General features: G+C 55.1%; 1 protein-coding gene across 11 annotated transcripts in view; it reads right to left on the reverse strand.

Moving 5' to 3' along the window:
• Nucleotides 1–338: 338 nt before the first annotated feature.
• The window catches only part of ARHGEF10L (Rho guanine nucleotide exchange factor 10 like), a 191,940-nt gene continuing 171,212 nt past the window's right edge, over nucleotides 339–21,066 (reverse strand). For all 11 annotated transcript variants that reach the window (XM_034753125.1, XM_034753129.1, XM_034753128.1 and 8 more), the window contains 3 exons: nucleotides 13,189–13,363; nucleotides 3,086–3,208; nucleotides 339–1,076 (listed from right to left, as the gene is read on the reverse strand). In XM_034753125.1, coding sequence (XP_034609016.1) covers nucleotides 562–1,076; nucleotides 3,086–3,208; nucleotides 13,189–13,363 — 813 coding nt within the window. In that variant the 3' untranslated portion in view covers nucleotides 339–561. The remainder of the gene's footprint in view (nucleotides 1,077–3,085; nucleotides 3,209–13,188; nucleotides 13,364–21,066) is intronic.

A 21,066-nucleotide genomic window follows, 5' to 3' on the forward strand; every position in this document is an offset into this window, starting at 1 on the left:
GCCGGGCGCCCCAGCTGAACCGGCCGACAAAGCTCGAGAGAACAAAGTACTCGTCGGGGTGCAATGTGCGCCTCCTTTTTATTCCTGCGCCTCCAGATGCCACAATATATACAGATGGTTTTATTTATACACATAATAATATACAGAATTAGATTTATATATTTATATATTCACACAGACACACAGATGCTCACGGATGCGCCCAAGAGCTCAGCAAACCTCCTCAGCCCGCAGGGAGGGTGCTGCTCCCGACACACCCCAGAACGATAAAAGAACCCCCCAGAAAACGAGCTGGTTTCTCAAGAAAAATCATCGTAAATTTGAAAAAAGTTTTTAAAAAAAAAAGGGGAGTGAGGAGGGGTGTTCATGTGTTTGGTAAATGGAAGAGGCTGCCCCCCTCCTGAGCAGCGGGCAAGTCATTCCCTAGGTCGGCCTGGGACGGTAGCAGATACAATCCCAGCATTCCCCGGTGCAGGCCGCTCCGCATGGGGCTTGGCATGAGTCCGGAGCCAGAGTTAGCCATCCTAAGTGGTGCGTTGTGGGTAGCGGATGCTGTCGACGCTATAGCATCAAAGGGACCTGCCATATGAGAAGAGTGCTGTCCGTCTCGCTGCAGGCCGGCAGTTTACTGCTGGGGTTGAAATTCCGATAGCCCCGCCCGCCGGAGATTATGGCCACCGAGGAGATCTCCTTGCGGTGAGCGTCCCGGACGCATGGCCTGCTCCGCACCCAGACGTCCGGGTCGTCGGCCATTTCGTAGATGGAGCCGTCCTCCTCGCTGTGCTCCAGGGCGGTCCCACCTGGCGCCGAAGGGGCCTCTTTCACCGAGAGCAGCTGCCCGGGCAGGTGGGAGGTGGAGTGGAGACGGTACTGCAAGAGGATCCCCTTCTTCCTCATCTCCCTGGCCGGGGGCTTGTCAAGGGCAGATGGCTCTGGAGACGGGCTGTCCGGCTTCTCCTCCTGGCCGCCCTCCTCCTCCTTGTCGTTCTTCAGCACGTCTGGGGCCAGGGTGCTGACGGCCACGGCCAGGAATTCCACGGGGCCACAGTGGCCGTTCAGAGAGACCATGCCTTTGCCTGGGAGAGGAGCGGGGAGGAGAGAGAGAGAGAGGTTTTATTAACAGTAAACGCTTCAGAAAACAAATCAAGTTCACGCCTCATAAATATTTCAAGGCTCGTCTGCCGTGTCCCGGTGGCTCCTGGCTGCCTCGATAACTAGAGCACGTTATTCTGAGATGCACAGACGGGCCCCGAGCTCTCCGCTCCTCGCCGTTAACCCTGCGCCGGCCAGGAGAGCAGGGGCCAGCGCGCTCAGCCCTCCGCGCCGTGCATGAGCTGCATAGCAGGCCCGACGGCTCAGATCCTCCTCATTTCCACTGAAATCATGAAGAGGACCTGTGCCGATGTGCTGCGTGTGCCCGCTGGGTCTGGCTATGCCACACCCAGCCTTTCCCATCTGAGCCAATGGTTCCCCATTCCACCCCCTTGGATTCTACCTATGGTCCCAAGTCCCCTCCCACTCGTGACCCCTGGAGCTCCCTGACTACATGCAGAGTCCCCTGGCCCCCCGCGCTGCGACTCAAGGTTCCTATTAATGGGGGGGATGCTGGGAAGTCCCAGCGGCCAGCCCTGAAAGGGAAGCGCAGCAGCCCCCCCGCTGTGGTCGTGACGGAGACAGTTTTGAGCCAGCGACGGTAACGCGTCCTCTCTCGGGGATCAGATGGTGCCCGAGTGGGGTTGTTTGCTGACATTTAGTAACACCTGCTTGGGGGGTGGAGGGGCAGGGGGGAGAGAGAGAGGGGAAATACAGAGCGTTTCCAGCCCGGGTACCCACAGCTTCACCAGGGCAGTCCAGTCCTGACGTGCAGCCCTTCTAATCCATCCCTGGAGTTTACCATGCCCTATCCTTCCCCAAGTGCAGCGAGGAATGACCCTGGCTCCCAATGGCTGAGCCAGGGAGCGTGGGGCTGCTGCCTGAGATAGGACCCAAGGAGTTTCATTTTGGCCTTTTGCCCCACTTGTCCCATGCTGGAAGGGGCTGGGAGGTACGACGCACATTAAGGTCTCCTCCATGAGCACCCCAGGGTGGGCCACAGGGCAACATACCTCTGTGGTCCCATTCAGCTTGTGCGGGGCTCAGCCCAGGGAGGGACCGTGCCCCTGAACACAAATCAACACCCCAGGATACGGTGCGCCTGAGGGCCATAAGAGGGCACAGAAATGCACTGGTGCACCCATGTGCTGGGAAGGGGGGGGGGGTCATGCAAACACATGGATAAATACGGGACATTCCAGAATAACCAGCGCTTAGGGCTTCCAGTTCTGAGAACCATGCATGTGTCAACGCTTCCAGCAGCACAGCGCCCTCTAGCAGCGGGTCAGGGCATCGATTTACCGCCGGCGCGGAGTGCTGCTTGAGGCCCCGGCGCCACCTACGGTGGGGCCTGGGGCTTTTCTGGGAGGCGTCCCACCCCAGCACTGAGCTGCGAGATCCCGGCGTGAGCTGGCGGGTGGGGGGAAGGTGGAAACACGCTCCGGGGCGAGCGAAGCAAGCTGACAAAACAGACGTGCTAGCCCAGACCCCGCAGCACGACAGGCTGGATTTCCAGGGCTGCGTTTGGTCTCGGCTGGGATCTGCGAAGGAATCCAAGGGAGAGACGTGTCCAAATGCCACGGCCATGCCAAGGGACTTGGAGGGCCATGGTCCCTTCGCCTCATTTGCAAATAGAATAGAATAGACTATCAGGGTTGGAAGGGACCTCAGGAGGTATCTAGTCCAACCCCCTGCTCAAAGCAGGACCAATCCCCAAATGTCCTCCTCAAGGATTGAACACACATCCCTGGGTTTAGCAGGCCAATTCCAGTTAGCGTTTTGCTTGCCCTGCGGGACGTGCGAAGGAGCCAGCCGCAACATCTCTGCAGTCCCCCAGCGATTCTCCACCAGCCCCCCGGGTGCTGCTTAACCCTAGCTCGGCAGGAGTCCACCAGCACCAACGCCGAGTGGACAATCTCCCTCTTGGACCAGCTGAGAACCTCCTGCTCTGCCCAACTCCCAGGGGCGAGACGTACCAGAAGAGCAGACTCACCTGTGATTTTGGGGATGCCTTCCAGTCTAGGCACAGGCAGTAACACGATGATGCCCTGGTCCGTGCCAACCCACAGGAGCCCCTGGCAGATCAGCAGGCTGGTGACACGGACGTTCTTCTGGCCTGTTGGGAGAGAGTAAGGAGTGAATGTCGATCTGCCCCAGGGAGAGGCTGCGGGCACTCCGACAGCAGCAAACTTGAGAGGCCGCGGGCTTGGGGATGAGAGCCAGCAGGATGCCAAGGGGCACTGACTGGCGCCACAGGACTAAGGTCGACAGGAAGCCAGATTCCTATGCCCTGGTGAGCAGCCTTCCATCAGGCAAAGGGGGATTGGCACGAGAGGGGCTAAGGATCTGGCAGAACATGGCACCAGCAGGGGATGCGGAAACGGAACAAGGGACGGGGGGAAAGCAGAGCACCGCCTGTGCCCACCCAGCGCCCTGGCCCAGCCATGGCTCTGCCGAACAGCTGGGGCTAGCAGACACCAGAATGCAGCGCGTGGCGAGGGCCCCAGTGCCGGGCGCTGGCAATCTCCTGGCACCGCTTTGAAGGCGCGATTCCAGAGCCATGTTTTACATTCTGAATGCATGAGTGCCTCTCCTTTGCAAGAACAGAATACCCTGTTGTTTCTAGGCACGGACAATGAGACGGATAATTCGCTGCCATGAATTAACATGTTTTTGATGTCAGTCCAGATTAGTTCTTCCCGCATGAGCAGCGCTGCGCTGTCTTTTCACTTTAGCGGCAACGTTCGGGAGAACAAGGAAGCGGGAGCGGGCGGCTCAGTGAGGATGCCTGTCTCCTCTCTCCAGTGCTGACACACCTGAGGAAGGATGGGGGTTGGGGGCGGGCAGGGGAGGAGGCCCTAGCAGAAAGAGGGATAGGTGGCAGGGCGAGACGCCATAGGGGAACCCAAACGGAGGAAGATTTCTCCGCCCCACCTGGGGCCCGGTCCAGCTGGTAAAAATTCACCCTATGCGATCATGGCAGGGAGGGGGGGGGGGGGGGGGGGGGGGGGGCTCATATCACACACGTGGGGGGGCAGGGCTCCGGCAAGTCACCCCGCAGGGCAGGACGAATGACGAGCGGGATGTTTAGTGCACAGTGCTGGGATGTACAAGCCAACCAGGGTCCCCGTGCTTGTGAGGGAGAGTCCCCTGGGGAAATACGACATGTCCCCCTTTCTCTCGGCCCAGGACAGGGTGCCTCACAGGAATCACTCCGCTGCTCGTCTCACTACCCCCGCCCCACTCCAGGGCCTGGGGAGGAGGTTGCAGGCTGCGTCTCGGGTCTTGGGGGTGGGGGAAGAAGGGCCATACTGGATCAGACCAACGGTCCATGTAGCCCAGTGTCCTGTCTTCTGACAGTGGCCAATGCCAGGTGCTTCAGAGGCAATGAACAGAACAGGGCAATTATCGACTGATCCATCCCGTCATCCAGTCCCCGCTTCTGGCCGTCAGAGGCTTAGGAATGCCCAGATCACGGGGTTGCCGCCCTGCCCATCTTGGCTAATCGCCATCGGTGGACCGATCCTCCATGTACTTACCTAGTTCTTTTTTTTGAACCCAACTATAGTTCTGGCCTTCACAACACCCCCTGACAACACGTTCCACGGGCTGACGGTGCGTGGTGTGAAGAAGTACTGCCGTTTGTTTGTTTGAAACCTGCTGCCTAGTCATTTCATGGAGTGACCCCTAGTTCTCATGTTATGAGAAGGGGTAAATCATACTTCCTCCACACCATTCATGACTTTACCGCCCTCTATCACAACCCCCCTTAGCTGGCTCTTTTCCAAGCTAAACAGTCCCAGGTTTTTTAATCTCTTCTCAGCTGGAAGCTGTTCCAGACCCTTAATCATTTTTGTTGTCCTCCTCTATACCTTTTCCAGTTCTAATAGATCTTTTTTGAGATGGGGCGACCAGAACTGCCCGCAGTATTCAAGGGATGGGCGTAGCATGGATTTGTATGGAGGCATTAGGATATTTACTGTCTTATTATCTATCCCTTTCCTCATGGTTCCTAACCTTCTGTTCGCACTTGCCTGCCGCTGCACATTGAGTGGATGTTTTCAGAGAACTCTCCACAATGACTCCAAGATCTTTTTCTTGAGGGGTAACAGCTAGTTTAGACCCCAGCATTTTGTATGGATAGTTGGGATTGTGTTTTCCAATGTGCATTACTTCACATTTATCAACACTGAATTTCGTCTGCCATGTTGTTGCCCAGTCACCCAGTTTTGTGAGATCTGTGATTCCTCGCAGTCCATTTTGGTCTTAATTATCTTGAGTAATTTTGTATCATCTGCAAACTTTTGCCATCTCACTGCTTACCGCTTTTTCCAGATCATTTGTGAATATGTTGAACAGCACCGGTCCCAGTACAGACCCCTGGGGATCTCCTCTCTCCAGCCTGAAAACGGATCATTTATTCCTACCCTTTGTTTCCTGTCTTAACCTTCCACCGATCAATGACTCGTTAAGACACTGCTTGGTTTGCTTAAGAACCTTTGGCGAGGGACCTTGTCAGAGGCTTTCTGAAAGTCCACGTTCATGATGTCCACTGGATCCCCCTTGTACACATGCATGGGAGGGGAGGTGGGAATGGCCCTGAAGCAGAGGGGTGCTGTTATCCCAGCTGAGCAAAACAGCTGCTTCGTATCTCAATGCCCCCCTGCTATTAGTGCGGGCGCAAGGATGCCAGCGGACACCCTGCCCTGTCCCCAGTGAGGACAGCTCCCACCAGAGAGAAGAAAATGCCGGTTGCAGGATGCGGGGTGGAGGGAGGGAGAAGGATTATGGGTGCTACCCAATGTCTTTTTCCTTCCCCCTGCCCATGCCGCTGCTACTGCTGCTCCCCACCCAGCCTGGCTGGCGCTCCACTTGCAGGATGTGCTGCTGTGACTGCGCCGCCCGAGCGGGGAGCCAGCCTCCAGCACCCCTGTGCGAGATTAGCCTGGAGCCGGGAGCTGACTGCTAGAGCCAGGGGCACTGGCCGACTGGCAGAGGATAAGCGCGGCCACGAAGGCATCCCGAGCCCTGGGTGGAGCCCGCCTCTTCAGACCCACGCTGGAGCCGATGCTTTGTCCCTCGATTGTCAATAGTTCATGTCTGTTTGCCCAGGAAGGAAGCATGGAGCAGGCAAAGGATTGTGACCCCCTAGTGGCTCCACAGCAGGGGCCTTGCATGGCTGGAACGTGGAAGAGGCTTTGGGAGAAATGAATTAACCATGGCAAGTTATTACTACATAGGGGGGTCGTGAGCTTCCAGCCTCCACCCCAAACCCCGATTTCCCTCCAGCATTTATAATGGTATCAAATATATTAAAAAGTGTTTTTAATTTATAAGGGGGGGGGGTCGCACTCAGAGACGTGCTGCGTGAAAGGGGTCACCAGGACAAAAGTTTTCAGAACCACTGATCTAGATGGACATCCCCGCCTAGGTCGTCTCCAGTTGAAAAGCAGCTACCGGCTTCCTGCAACCAGGGAGCAACATGTACCTGGATTCCACCCTCGGCTCTGCCACTTGAGCTGGGCTGAGCCAAACCCACTTCTTCTACACGGTCCTCTCCGGGACCCTCTCCCCTGGGTGCCAGAGAGAGGGCAACCCCCCCCCGTCACCGTGAACAGAGGGGGCAGGAAGAGAAGCCCTCCCAGGTATAAGGAGGGGCGGGGGTGGAGCAGTGTCCAGAGGCTGGTCTAGGCCAGGGGGATTAGCACTGTCTGTAGCTAAATGAGTGCTAACCCCTCATGCAGCCAGACCCCACTGACACCTCCCACACTGGGGGTCCCCCCGGCACGGCTACACCAGGGAGATCCCCCCGCCCCCAAGTATGCACTGGGCACAGGAGCACCAGCAGGGACCAAGGCCCCCGGCTACGTGCAGTAGCAAGGGGGCTAGGGAGGAGCAGGCAGCCCCGCTGAACTGCGGGAGGACGCCAGAGCAGGAGGTGGCCACCCACCATTCCCAAGCACCGCAGGAGAAGGGCAGCTGCTCCGACCCCCCGCCCCAAGCAGCCGCCTCCTCCAGCTGCGCCTCCTGCCCTCCCCCACCCTGGCTCGGGGCTGAAGGCTCGGCCCCCAGCCTCCCGCGCCCCCTGCCTCGCGGGGACTGTTCTCAGGACACATTCGCGCCAGCGGTTGTCCACCTTTCCCTGCTCCCCGCCTCCTGCTAGGCTCCCACCATGCCCAATCCATGATCGTCTCCCTCCCCACCCCTCTAGGAGCTAGTTCGCAATTAAACCGCATCACCTAATCGAACAGTAAAAAAAAAAAACAGAACAAAACAAGGAGTGGCAGCAGAAGGAGACATGAGAGCTGTGTCCCTGAGCCTCAGCATCCCCTGGCACCCTTTGTTCATCTGGTCTATTTAGACTGTAAGCTCTCTGGGGCAAAGGCAGCCAAGCAAGGCCACTATTCTGGTTAGGGGTCTGATCGTTCTTCATCACTGTAATAGTTCTACCAGAAGAGACAGTTACCAACCCGAGCGTGGACATAGTTACAGTGATACAGCGGTGACAGTGTGGCCCAGTGGCTAAAGCACTGGACTAGGACTCAGATCTGGACTAGGACTCAGATCTATTCCCGGCTCTGCCGCTGGCCTGGGCAACTCACTCTCCCCCCCCCGTGCCTCAGTTTCCCCATCTGTAAAATGGAGATAATGGTACTGACCTGGGGCTCTGAGGTCTGCTGATGAGCAGTGCTAGATGAGAGCTAGGGCTTAGTAGTAAACGGTTACATCTTATCCCCCCTTCCTGTTTGGGAATTAGCAATATCAGTAGAATTGTGTCCACACTGGGGATGGACCTGCTTGAACTATACTGGTATAGTTTAAAAAGGTTCCACTTGCTCGTGCAGACAACGCCTAAGCGTCTATGCTGTACCTAGGACAATGGAGCCCCGATCTCCGGTGAGACCTCTTGGCACCACCGTTACGCCAATCCCATTAATCAGATCCTTAACTCCTCAGGGCTCTTTTGCTGGGCTCCCCCTCCCGCTCCAAGAAAGGAAAAGCAAGACATCAAAAAAGAGTAAGATTTCTAATGGCAAATAAATATTTTATCACTGCGACTTAACACTGCGGCGTTGGATTCACCGAAGCAATATATCTGCAGAGCTACAACGTGAGAAAGCCGGGGCTCTCCACGAAGACTTTATTAATGACCTGTCTGGTTAAAAAGGATGAGGGAGCTTAAGTTCAAAAATGCATTAATGCCAAAACACTCACTCTCCCAGGAAGAAAAGGAAGTGATCAATTTTTTATCATGCCCTAAAAAAAAAAGGACACCCACTTACACAACTACTGCCTTTATTACTAATTAAACAATTACTCCAGTTCGTCGCTGGAGTGAGGGGTGGGGCCACGGCCCTTCACAGCCCGCGATTACGGTTCAGACATTCCCGGAGCTGGATCAGTGCAAGACAGCAGCTTCGAGCAGTTTTACCCTCGCTGCACTAAGCGTCTGCATTAGTGCCATGGTGCCGGGGGCTGGAATCTGGGCAAACCCCCCACGTAGAAAAGGCCTTAAAAGCCAGCTTTGATTCTATTTTCGGATTTTCTATAGCCGCAGTATCTGAGCCCTAGAGGCTCAATCCACGAGAACTATTAAATCAGAAACTGCCCCTCCTTGTTAGTCTCAGCAGAGGCCAAGGGATGAATGAGGCATAAACCTCTCATCCTTCCAGGAGCTCAAGTCCTTCCAGGTCAGGATGGTTAGCGGGAGGGTGGGGGTGGAAGGGGAGGACACGACCTATTGCTATTCTGTGGATAAATACAGAACTTCGCTCTCAGGGGCGGAGAGCTCACAATAGCCTCTGTTTGGGAGTCAATCCCCCCAGACTGCATTTCTCATCCTTGCAGCCTACTAAAAGAAACCCTTTAGCACTGGAAAGCATTCGCATGACAACAGGATCTTTGTTTCCACAGAGTTCACCAGCTCCTGACTTCTCAACAGCCCATTAGACGTGGTTAGTTTTTGCAAAATGGCAATCGGTTGCCTTGAAAACAACCGAGGGCACAAACATAAGTTTGCAATTTGGAGAGGGGTGGGAGAAAACGGAAAGAATTGCCAGATGAGCTGGGGAGAAGCGAGAGATCCTGTTCTATGCGGACGACCCTGGTAGTAAAACGATAGCAAACGGATGAGAACGCAGAAGAGGGGATCTCTGGGTAGAACTTTCCCTGGGAGGGATCAGTAAAGGATTTTAAGATCTAGTGCCTTGTCTAGATTAGGGAAACTTGCAGTGCTGTTAACTACAGCAGTGTGCAAACTTCTAATGTGTGTCCACTGCAGCAGTGCAAAACTGTGGCAGGCACTAACTAACGAGAAAGGCCCTGGTGCAAATTCCAGTTTGCACCAGGGTAGGGTGTCTGCACTAGAGGTTTTCACCAGTGCAACTGTACCAATGTTATGACACTGGTGCAATTTTCCCGGGCAGCCAAATACTAGGACTTTGTCTGTGGCTTTTTAACAGTGCATGAGAATTGTGCGCTCACAAAAGATGCCAGTCTGACAACCAAAGAGACTCAAGTTCTGCATGTCTTGAGCAGGGACCAGACCAACTTTCCCCCCGGCTGCCCTCCCAATGTGCCTCACCCCGACATGGAGGGGACCGGCCCTCTCTCGGGATGAGGCTGGAGATCAGTGGATGACTGTGCACGACTTGACTTCTCTGCGGAGGCTGCCAAGAAGTGAGGCCGGTGGTTCCACCGGGACCCTGACACAGCCCACAAATCATTTCCCTCTGCGCTGAACAGCCTTCCGCAGGGCAGGCGTTTGGCATCGCCAGCGTCTTCATCAATTTTAAATGCGACCGAGTGAAGTAATTAGGCCACATTGATACTGACAACAGCAGAGCGTTTAACAAAGCCGAAACAAAGGAAGCTATGCTTGTCATAACACCTCCCTCCTCCACAGACCTCAAAGCACTTGACAAAGGTGGAGAAGGACCACCAGTCCTATTTTTAAGCAGGGGAAACTGAGGCACGGGAAACATTCCCTAAACACTCAAGGTCGCACCGTAAATAAATGGCCGAGCTGGGACATAGAACCGGAGTCTCCTGAGTCGGACTGAAGCCGCATCTGCTCCGCAGAGTCACTAACGCCGCAAGGAATGCAGAGTTTGTGTGCAGCAGACGGGTGGGGCTTTGCAACGCAGCCTTTCCTGGAACGCAAAGTTGGGGCCGCTGGACCAGGGAAAACCAAGGGCAGCTGAACAGTGACACCCCGCCGACCGGCGGGCACTAGCACCGCAGTTCTTCAACAGCTTCCTGCAAATCCGCAGCCTCACACCAGCTCCGAGGGGGCAGCAAATAAGTACCATTCCCATTTTATAACAGGAGAAGCCAAGGCAGGGCGTTTGTGGCTTGGAGCAGGTCACTCGGAGGGAGACATGTCAGAGCTAGGGTCAGTACCCGTTTCCAGCCTCCTAGTTCTGTGCTTCGACCACAGGGCTACCCCCTTGTATCAGTCAGGACAGGCATTTGGGATCATCTTGCCTTCTAAGGCTAGAGGACTTGCCGAGAATCCTAACGCTGCTGTGGGTTTGGGGGATAAATGGCCCCGAGTCCCCATCTCTGGTTAGCTGCTGACCCCGGCTCTAGGGAGAGAGTGTACAGTGAAAGGTTGTTCCCGCACAGACGTGCTGCTGGGGGGCAGGGACCAGAGACAGAACAACCCCCTCCCCGAGGGAAGGCAGACGAGGGATAGGCAGCTGCACCACACGAAGGATCGCTCCGGTCATTCTAATCTGGAGGACCAGGCCCCTTTTCAGACAGTCCCTTGCTGGGGTGCAATCCTGGCCCTTTAAGAGTCATCCTAGAGAATCCACCCCACAGGCAGCTCCCTGAGTTGCTGTTTGAAAGGTAAGAGGAGAGAAGGGGCAGAGAAAATTTAAAGGGCCAGGCCTGTCCTTTTAACGCAGTCTTCTCCTCCTCCCCACCCCAAATGCTTTCACAGAATATCAGGGTTGGAAGGGACCTCAGGAGGTCATCTAGTCCAACCCCCTGCTCAAAGCAGGACCAATCCCCAGACAGATTTTTGCCCCAGTTCCCTAAATGGCCCCCTCAAGGATTGAACTCACAACCCTGGGTTTAGCAGGCCAATGCTCAAACCACTGAGCTATCCCTCCCCCCTTTGCAAGGGTGAGCATGGGCAACAAGGATCCATGCTCAGAAGGGGGGATTTCTCCCCCCCCATCTCCTACACCCCACTTTCCCCCTCCCCTCTCCATTCACCCTTCCCGCCCCCTCCCTCCACCCTCCAGCAAAGCAGGTTATAAATACTCCGCAGGCATCCAGCAGCGGCTGGGGAGGAGGCAGAGGAGGACAACAGCCGTAGGTGTCAGTCCAGAAAGAGGCCTCATCTGTCAGGCCGCTGGTAAAGCGGGGAACAGCTTTTCGAATCACCAGCTAAGATCCCAGCCAACACGTGGCAAGAAAGATGCTTCCTCGTCGCAGCAGCATATGCAGGCATCAGACAAAGGCCGTTTCCCACCGCAGCAGTCACAGCCCATCTGGCTCCATTCGCCGGGCAATTAGCTCAAGTTCTGCAGCGTGTCCGGCCCACACAATAAACACGGCCCCTTCCCAGCACTGCTTCGGGGCCGAGGGAGGGCTCGGGACAGAGAAGCCGCCAAACGGCTTTTCCCCCTGAATGCAGGGGGTTGTTTATTTCAAGGGGTGAATGTTCCCCCATTCTCCCCAGGGAGGGTGGGTTTGGCCCAGCTGCCGTGTGCGTCCTGCACGAACGGGACGCTCGCGAAGATTATGGGAGCAGGGTCGGGGGGGGAGGGGTCGCTTCTCTGCAGATCTGCACCCCCCTGCCACGACAAGCTACCGATATGCTGATCCTCATGGAAAATCTGCCTCATTTCCAACACACGTCCTGGTGATAGCATGGGTGGGATGCGGAGGCGGAGAAGGCAAACTCCTCTCCAGCCTGCAGCTACACTGGTAAGATAACCTGGCCCCGCTGGAGGGGTTTGACTCAGGCAGCGTCTGGCCATCTGTACAAAGCAGTGTTGGTTCAAACACAGCAGCTAGCTCAACTGTAGGAGGTGTTACCGGACCCGTTAACCCCCACAGGGGCATGCGCAAGGGGTGGAGGGCAAGCAGGGGCACAGGGCCCCCCGCCCCAATCAGTGGGAGCACAGAACTCCTCTGGGGCCAGGGCAGGGACAGGGAGCTCTGGCGAGAGATGACAGCTCCACCAGCCCCGGAGTGAACCAGCTCCTCTGACCACGCGGGGGGCAGTAGCGAGTTTCTCCAGCTGCGGGGGGCACAGAAAATGCCCCTCCAAAAGCAGCCAAATTTTGATTCCTGTGCACGCCCCCGGACAGGATGGAGGAGAGTTTGGAAAGGGAACCGACAATGTGGAGAAAGGGAAGTGGAGAGGAGGCATAAGGCAGAAAGGGTCTAGAGTGCAACAAACTGGTGTGTGCGCACCACTGCTCCCTAGTGGTTAGTATCAGAACTGCTCAACTGTGGGTCATAAGCCCCTACACGGCTAACAGGAGGATCAGGGTTCAGGCACAGCATAGCAACAACCATGACGTTCTCGTGGGGCCATGGGTTCCTGGCAATAAACAAGGGAGGGAAAGGAGAATCTGAAGCCGACAGAAAACTCCAGCCAACTTGCTCAGAACAGTGCCCCCTGCTGCTCGTAGGCAGGAAGTGCTCTCTCCAGAGAGACGATGGATGTCTTGGGAGTGGCATGAACACCGCGGAAGCTCTACTCCCCTGATCAGGGCGGGGGAGAACACGTTCTTGGCACTAATGGTCTCAGGGCTGATTTTCTTTGCTGGTTCGCGGGGAGGAAGAACGGGTCTTTCCCCAAAGATTGGCTTTGCAGACCCCAGCAAACTCACCTCCTCCCCACGACATCTCCCCGCAGTCACTCCCACCCCGTGGCTACGACGAAGCCAGGCCTGACCCCTGCAGCTGGACCCCATGGGTGCTAAAGCACCTCCCTCAACCCAGACACAAGGGGACCCCCAGCCTGCACACTGGGATGAAGAGGCTGGAGGTGGTCACCAAATCCACACCTCCCTGAGACCAGCTGGCTCCTGGCCCCCTAACAAACAGCCCAGCCCTCCCCCGCTCCCCTACCTGGCAGGACGAAGGTGGTCCGCGTTGCTATGTTAATCTCCTGCAGATGCTCCAGGGTCTCTGTGTGAAAGAGGCGAATGGAGGACCCCGAGGAGAAGGCCATCCAGACGCCGCTGCCCGCCTTGATCATGTGCGTCACACTGGCTTCCTCGTCCGGGTGGGCCTCAAAGGTTTGCTGCGGGGAGAGGACGAAAGAGGAGGGTTCAGAGGGGGCGTCACCGCAGAGCACGTTATCACAGGGCAGGTGCTGAAGGGCCCGTAACGCAGGGTGCACGGAGGGAGCTCCGGCACCAAAGCCGGATGCGGCGTCTACCTCAATGGTCCCCTAGGGCAGCAGGGGCTCGGAGTGGCCATGGAAGTTGGGCGATCCCAGCTCCTGCCTCCTGGGGAGCACCACAAAAGTGCCACAGAGGCTGCTTTGCGCAGGCCCTATCCATGCCGGAGTCTGGCCCGGCTGGCTCTAAAGACGGTAGGTGCCTGCACCCTGCACGGTGGGAACTCCTGGAGCCAGCAAGTGGGGTCTCTTTGCTGGGTGGACAGGACTCTCCACGCCCATTCATATTGCGCAGCTGCTTTCGCCAATCCTGTCAGTTCTGCACGGTAGGACATCCCAGAATGCATTGCCCTAGGCGCTGCTGGTTCCACGCCGAGCGATCAATCCCCTACTGAGGCACTGGGGCAGGGGTAGGCAACCTATGGCACGTGTGCCGAAGGCGGCACACGAGCTGATTTTCAGTGGCACTCACACTGCCCGGGTCCTGGCCACCGGTCCGGGGGGCTCTGCATTTTAATTTAATTTTAAATGAAGCTTCTTAAACATTTTAAAAACCTTATTTACTTTACATACAACAATAGTTTAGTTATATATTATAGACTTCTAGAAAGAGACCTTCTAAAAACGTTAAAATGTATTACCGGCACGCGAAACCTTAAATCAGAGTGAATAAATGAAGACTCGGCACACCACTTCTGAAAAGTTGCCGACCCCTGGAATAGCTGGCCCCAATTTCCCACAATGCACTAGAGCAAACCCGGTTAGGCTGCATGGTAATGGAAACAACCATGGCTGCCGTAGCACAACACTGTATGCACCAACGGAACTGGGTGCAGTGCTGGCGTGGCCCACCGCAGTCACTGGGCTAGTAACTGGTTACAAAAATCACAGGCAAATGTTTGGATGTGAATGGAGCACTTGGCCACCTAGATTCTATTCCCAGCTCTGTCCCTGACCTGCTGGGTGACCTGGGGCAAGACGCTTCACCTCCCCGTACCTCAGTTTTCCCATCTGTAAAATGGGGTTAATGATCCCACGCTCCTTTGCAAAGCACTTTGATAGCTTCTGAAGGGAAGTGCTAAATAAGAGCTCGGGATTATTATTAATTGGAGGTGGGGCGTGTCCCATATGCCTGCAAAGCAGATGGACACAACAATAGGGGATCCCCAAATTATGGATAGGATCAATCCCCCATGGGGTAGGGGAAGGAATGTCTAGTTGCTACAGGCATGAGAGCAGAGACCAGTCAGTGTGACCAGGGGAAAGCAGGGCTAAGAGAGAAGTCCTCGGGTGCAGCAGAAGCACTTCAGAGCAATAGAATGGTCTGGGCTGGTTTCTAATTAGCCAGGACTTGATTTTAAACAGCCCCCACCAATCACAGTGCATGCAGGCAGCGCTGTTCCCTGCACTGCCCGTAAGGCGCAGGAATTAACAGCCTCTGCTCCCATCTTCCTGCGACACGATCCTAGCAGAACCGCCCTGTAAGTGCAAGCGAAACAGTGCTCCTTCCGCCAGCGCCCCCCATGCCACACGGCTGCCGGCCACACACAAAACCACGACCAAGCAGCCAGCCTGGAGACGGCCCCTGCACCCGACTCCTGCATCCAAACACTCCTGCACTTGGGGGAGGGGAACTGAAAAGCAAACCTGGGGCTCAATTTTGCAAACCTGTGTAAACAGCGCGAACCAGAATCTCCCATTCACACACCCTGAGCTTGTCGCAGATGCTGCCTGCCTGGTTAACCAGGGAATCACCTGGGCCTTTGGATGTTGTGATAGGAGCGGTTCAGAGCTCTTCCACCTCCTGCCCTGAATCCACGCCACGCGAGGCCCCATTACTTGCTAGGACTACCTCCCACCCTGAGCAACCAGCATCCTGCTGAGGCCAGCGCCCCCAAGAACAACAGGCGAGAGACTTCCCTGTCCGATCCCAAGACTGAGGTCTCTCCCCGCCCTGGGAGCCGGCTACTGAGCTGAGCGCTCTCCGTCTGCTGGCAGGAAAGACTGGCGCTCGGCCCTGCCCTGAGGCTCCCAGTGGGGGGAGGGATAGCTCAGTGGTTTGAGCATTGGCCTGCTAAACCCAGGGTTGTGAGTTCAATCCTTGAGGGGGCCATTTAGGGATCTGGGGCAAAAATCTGTCTGGGGATTGGTCCTGCTTTGAGCAGGGGGATGGACTAGATACCTCCTAAGGTCCCTTCCAACCCTGATATTCTATGACGCAGCTCCAACGCTTGCTAAGGGGAACTGGATAAGCGATGCGCCGGGGGGGGGGGGTCACACCCCTGCGTGACATAAGAACAGCTATATTGGGTCAGACCAAAGGTCCATCAAGCCCACCATCCTGTCCTCTGACAGTGGCCACTGGCAGGTGCCCCAGAGGGTATGAACAGACCAGGAATAATCAAGTGATCCATCCCCTGTCACTGAATCCCAGCTTCTGGCAAACAGAGGCTAGGATCACCATCCCTGCCCATCCTGGCTAATAGCCATTGACGTAGTTGTATCAACCTAATTTCCTAGTGCAGGCCAGGCCTGCGGTCGTGTGGAGAGCCACTGAATGGACACGAGAATGGGACGGTCAGGAGATGGGACCTAGATCCAAAAAAATGGGGTTGAGCATTTTTACACCAGTGCAGAGTGATGCGCTAGGGCGAGAGGTTTGCACCGGTGTAACTACGCCGGTGCACACACGCCCAGCGCAGGCAAGTTCTTCATTCTTCTTCCCTGCCTCTGCGCAGACTTTCTCCAAGCGCAGGGAATAGCTTGTTAGCTTGGGCTTCCTCTAGTGACCGGCTCTGCAGCTGCAGAAATTGGCCATGGGGTCACCTAGCGAGACCCTCATCTCTTACAGCCCACTTCCCGCTGCAATCATCTTCCGCACGGGCAGCTGGTCTGTCGAGCGGCATTCAAGCCGGCTGCAACCGCCCCAGTTACCACTAAGGGAGAGAGATGGTGCCAGGAGGCAAACACCAGTAGCAAGACGGTGACGCTGCTTTAGCACCTACCATCGGACTCACCCGAGGTTCCATTCAACCGCCTGTAGGTACCCAAGTTAGTTCCACTCTGGGGCATTTCAAGCCGCGAAGGGAGCTGCTTTCTCAGCATCACCCCCGTGACCTGGATGGAAACTATGAGCGAAGATCGGCTCATATTCCCCCCTCCTCCCCACACCGGAGGCCTGAATAGCTTCGACCCAGCCCAGCTTGGGAGGCAACAGCAGCAACAATCTCAGCCCAGACCCTGGCTGTCAGAATTCAATTAAAATAAAGATTCAGTGCAGGAAATGGATTCACATTACAATTCCAGAGAAACAAGTCTAGCTGGGACCCCTCTGGGCTCTTTTAAAAAGCTTCAACAGAGCTTCTGAACCTTACAATGCTTTAAAAACAACTCTGCCCCCAGCTGAAGGCCTTCACAATTTATAGTCGGGAAGAACATAACTTACTGACCATCATGGTTTAAGTTACTCGCCCTCACCCCCTCCCATGGCCTGGGTCCCCCCCAACCCGCTCATTCTTCTATTACAGTAGAGAAGGGAACGCCCTTGCTCGCAAGAGGATGTTGCCTCCCGGAAGACGGGGCTGGCAGGCTGTGTGCGGGAGAAGACTAGGCGAATCGGAGTCACTTCCAAGAAGATAAATATTCCAGTGAACTAGAAACAGGGCCGAGCAGTGTCACGAGCGGGCTCTAAAGCAGCGCCCGGTGGAATTAGGAACAAGAGAGAGTTGCGGCGACGAGGACAGGCTACCAGAAACAAACTCAGGGAGACCGTTTAATAGGCTCCAGTGGGACCCGGAGCTAGAGAAAGGACAGATTCAAGAGCTCTCAAGCCTGGCATCCCGATGGTGCAGGCTGTCAGCTTGCTAGGAAGTTCACGGGTTACCCCAATTTTCTTGCTTGGCATGACCGACGCTCTTTTTTTTAAATGCGCCCATCCCAGCAGCGGCTGCCCAGGTCACTGCCTCTATTTCTAAGCTCTCTGATTTAGAACCTCCACACTGGACACTGGGGTTTTAGAATCCAGTACCCCAAACCCGAGAGAGTCAGCCAGCAAGATTTTGCTTCTCTGAAGTCAGCAAAGATGCCCGACTCCGGCGCTTCAGATCTGCCCCATTTAGTATACCTACACTCGGAGCCGGGAGTGCGATGCCCAGCTCTCATTGAGCTAGTGTGCTAAAAATAGCAGGTAGCCGCAGCTGCGCGAGCAACAGGAGAGGGTGAGTACACACCCATGAAGCGCTAGCCAGGGGCAGCTGGCCAGTCCCACAGCTCACGCTGCTGCAGCTACGCGAGCTTGCTCAGAGCCAGCACGGGCAAGCTCCCGGAAGCTGGGAATCGCCCGCCAGCTCCAAGCATAGACAAACCCCGCGTCCTTTCAGGGGGACTATCGGCAGGGACCACACTTCACCGGGGTGCAGTACAGACACAAGCGGCTCACCACCAACACCCCTTCGCAGGGAAGCCACTGCCCATTCAACCAACCTTCTGACAATTTCTCTGGTCAACCCCGAAGAGATCTGCTGTTCAGATTTCAGTGCTGTGCTGGTGTCTTGCTGTCTAAGGGGTTTTATACTGCTGTTCATTACCCCAGCCTTTGAGTGCCTTCAGCATAAAATCCACAGCAACAGAGGATTTTATGTCCCTAGTGGATTTTACGGACTCCTAAAAACTCCATTCCCACCTAGTGTAGATCACCCATGCCCATACCCTCCCCGTACTCTGCATACAGGCACTCAGCCTCCTTTAGTCTAACCTGGCAGGAGTGCAACCCAGGGAAGGGGTGGGAATGATTTTGTCTAGAACAAACACTGACTCATTTCCAGGCCTGGTGGCAATTGATTTACACAGGGTCTTCACGACCAACAGCTTAACTCCAAGGTTAGATTTACAGCACAGCTTGCAAGATTCTGCTCTGCCGGGAACTGTGGGTTTGTCTAGGCTGTGATATTCTCTCTCCCCTCCGCCAGCACCAAGTCTCAGAGCCCGGGTCAGCTGATTCCGGCTTGGGGCTAAATATAGCTGTGTAGACGTTTGTGCTGGATCCTGGGTTTTGAGCCCCCGTGAGCCTGAATGTCTCCGCTGCAATTTTATAGCCCAAGGCCCAAGAGCCCGAGACAGGTGACAGGCCGGCCTCGGCTGTGCCTCAGGTCTTCTACCGCAGTATAGACATTGGAGTCAGGACTCCTGGGTTCTGTTCTTGGCCCTGGGCAGAGTGAGGTCTAGAGATTAGAGCGAGGACTTCTATACTCTTCCCGGCTTTGGAAAGGAATTTGAGTTGGTTAAAAAGACGGCCTGCAGTCAGGCCTTCTGAGTTCTTCCAGGAAGTCAAAGTAGATGCTCACAATGGATTTAACAAAACTAAGCTATGAATCAGAAAGGGCAAAACAATCTCAAAAGCATGCATCTGAGCGACCATTCCAAAGGGGAATATGGCAACATGCACTGCAGAACTTTTAGTGCCGTTAGCGCGTGGCAAGCTAACATTCTGTAGGTTTATACTATGGCTGGCCGTGCAGACAAACCCTTAGACACTTAGGCGCTTACAGCTCATTGCCAGTCACTGGCACTTCCACGCCTACGTACCCCAGCCACTTTTGAAAGGGAGAATTAGGTGCTTCTAAATCTTTTACCCCAACCTACCAATCAGTTGGGATAAAGCTGCAATTTTTGCCAAAACACTTCCCATACGCAGAGCTCACCCCCAATAACTGAAAATATCGGCGTTCCAACTCACCTAAAAACACCCCAACACGGCCCCAGGCAGTGAAAATCAGGGCATGAAATAAACCTGAAGTTTAGACGCTGCCTCTTTTTTGAGTTATGGGAGGTCAAAGGATGTTAAAACAATTTTCAAAAGCCACCAGCTTTCCAGTGTCAGAACTCAGCTGGCTCGTTCCCTCCATCTCAAACGTCTCAGAGAAGCCGTTTTGCTCAAGTGTGGAGAACACAGGGATTTGTAACGTACAAAGGACCTTTGTTACCCCCCAAAATTGGGGTAATGGCTGGGGATGTAGGGAAGAGCACAACTGTGCAAGTCAGGCTTAGAAGAGAAGCATCACGATTATTTGTGTTGCAGTTAGAAGCTCCAATCAGGGCCCAGTCACTGCACAGATATAACAAGAAAGATGGTCCCGGTCCCAGCCCCCCACACACTGCTCACGATCTAAGATATGGGCTCCACCCAAGCCAGAAGGTTTCTAGGAGAAGGTGGATTCCATGTGGAAAATGTCACCTCTTTACCCTGGAGATGGCAAAGAGTAGGGTGAAAGATTACAAGGGACTAGCTCAGGAGTTTTGCAATCAGTGATGACTTCAGACGGCCCCTGCTCAGAAAGCAGATATGCACCACTGATAAGTCCAAAGTGCACCAGTTGATAAAGACAGGCACCACCATGTTAGGATGCATGAGTCTTCATTGAATTTCCCGCGCTGGCCGTTGGGATCTCCTGACTGCCACGCCTGACCGAGACAACGCAGCCTATAACCTAGAGCCATTAGTGGCTTGGTCCTGCTCCCTATGAAGCCAACAGCAAGACAGCCAGTGCTCTAAATGAGATGCTGTCCCTTTCTCGCACATCAGAGGAGCTGGAATCCACCTCCCACCTACCCCGCAAGTCAGGTGAGAGCATTTAGGTTCCACCTTCTGCCTGCCCTCAAGTAGCAGATATTTATTCTCCACCAATGGGGCCATCTGCATCCCAGATGGAATCTGGGGACTTTCCCCCTCTGCCATGCCCTGTGAAGTCCTGTGTCAGAGCCTCTGACTGAGAAGAGCTAGACAGGTGCCTCTTAATGTAGCTTCTAGAATCATAGAATATCAGGATTGGAAAGGGACCTCAGGAGGTCATCTAGTCCAACCCCCTGCTCAAAGCAGGACCAATCCCCAGACAGATTTTTGACCCAGATCCCTAAATGGCCCCCTCAAGGATTGAGCTCACAACCCTGGGTTTAGCAGGCCAATGCTCAAATCACTGAGCTATCCCTCCCCCCAAAAAAATTAATGGAGATTTCCTATTTCCTAGAACTGGAAGGGATCTTGAAAGGTCATCGAATCCAGCCCCCTGCCTTCACTAGCAGGACCAAGTACTGATTTTGCCCCTGATCCCTAAGTGGCCCCCTCAAGGATTGAACTCACAACCCTGGGTTTAGCAGGCCAATGCTCAAACCAAGGTGAATAGTTGTTCTTCAAATCCAGAGACAATGGATTGTCCCAGGAGCAACAAAGCTGTCCCAGTGCAGCTAGCAGCCAGCCTGTCCCCAGTGGGCGTTCATTCACATCAAAACCCACCACCACAGTTCCGCACCATTAGCAGTTGCTCAAAGAGAACAGGACCAGAACACGATGGAGGCTGCAGCAGATCAGGACTCCTCTCGCAGAGCTGGGGGGGGGGGGTCCTGGGACTGGAGTAAAGGGTGTTGCCCCTCTCTCCCAATCTATGCTGGCTCAGCTGAATAGGAGGATCTTGTAAAAGACATACCCGGTGTCAGACCCAGCCACTTCCATGAGCCTCCAAACTCCTGGTATGAGGAAGTAGGTTCCCCTGCCCTCCACCCTCAGTCTAGATGTCAGGTTCAACCACTCCTGTATCACCACCTCCAGCCCT

Source organism: Trachemys scripta, chromosome 19 (genome assembly GCF_013100865.1).
Source record: "Trachemys scripta elegans isolate TJP31775 chromosome 19, CAS_Tse_1.0, whole genome shotgun sequence".
Taxonomy (NCBI): domain Eukaryota; kingdom Metazoa; phylum Chordata; order Testudines; family Emydidae; genus Trachemys; species Trachemys scripta.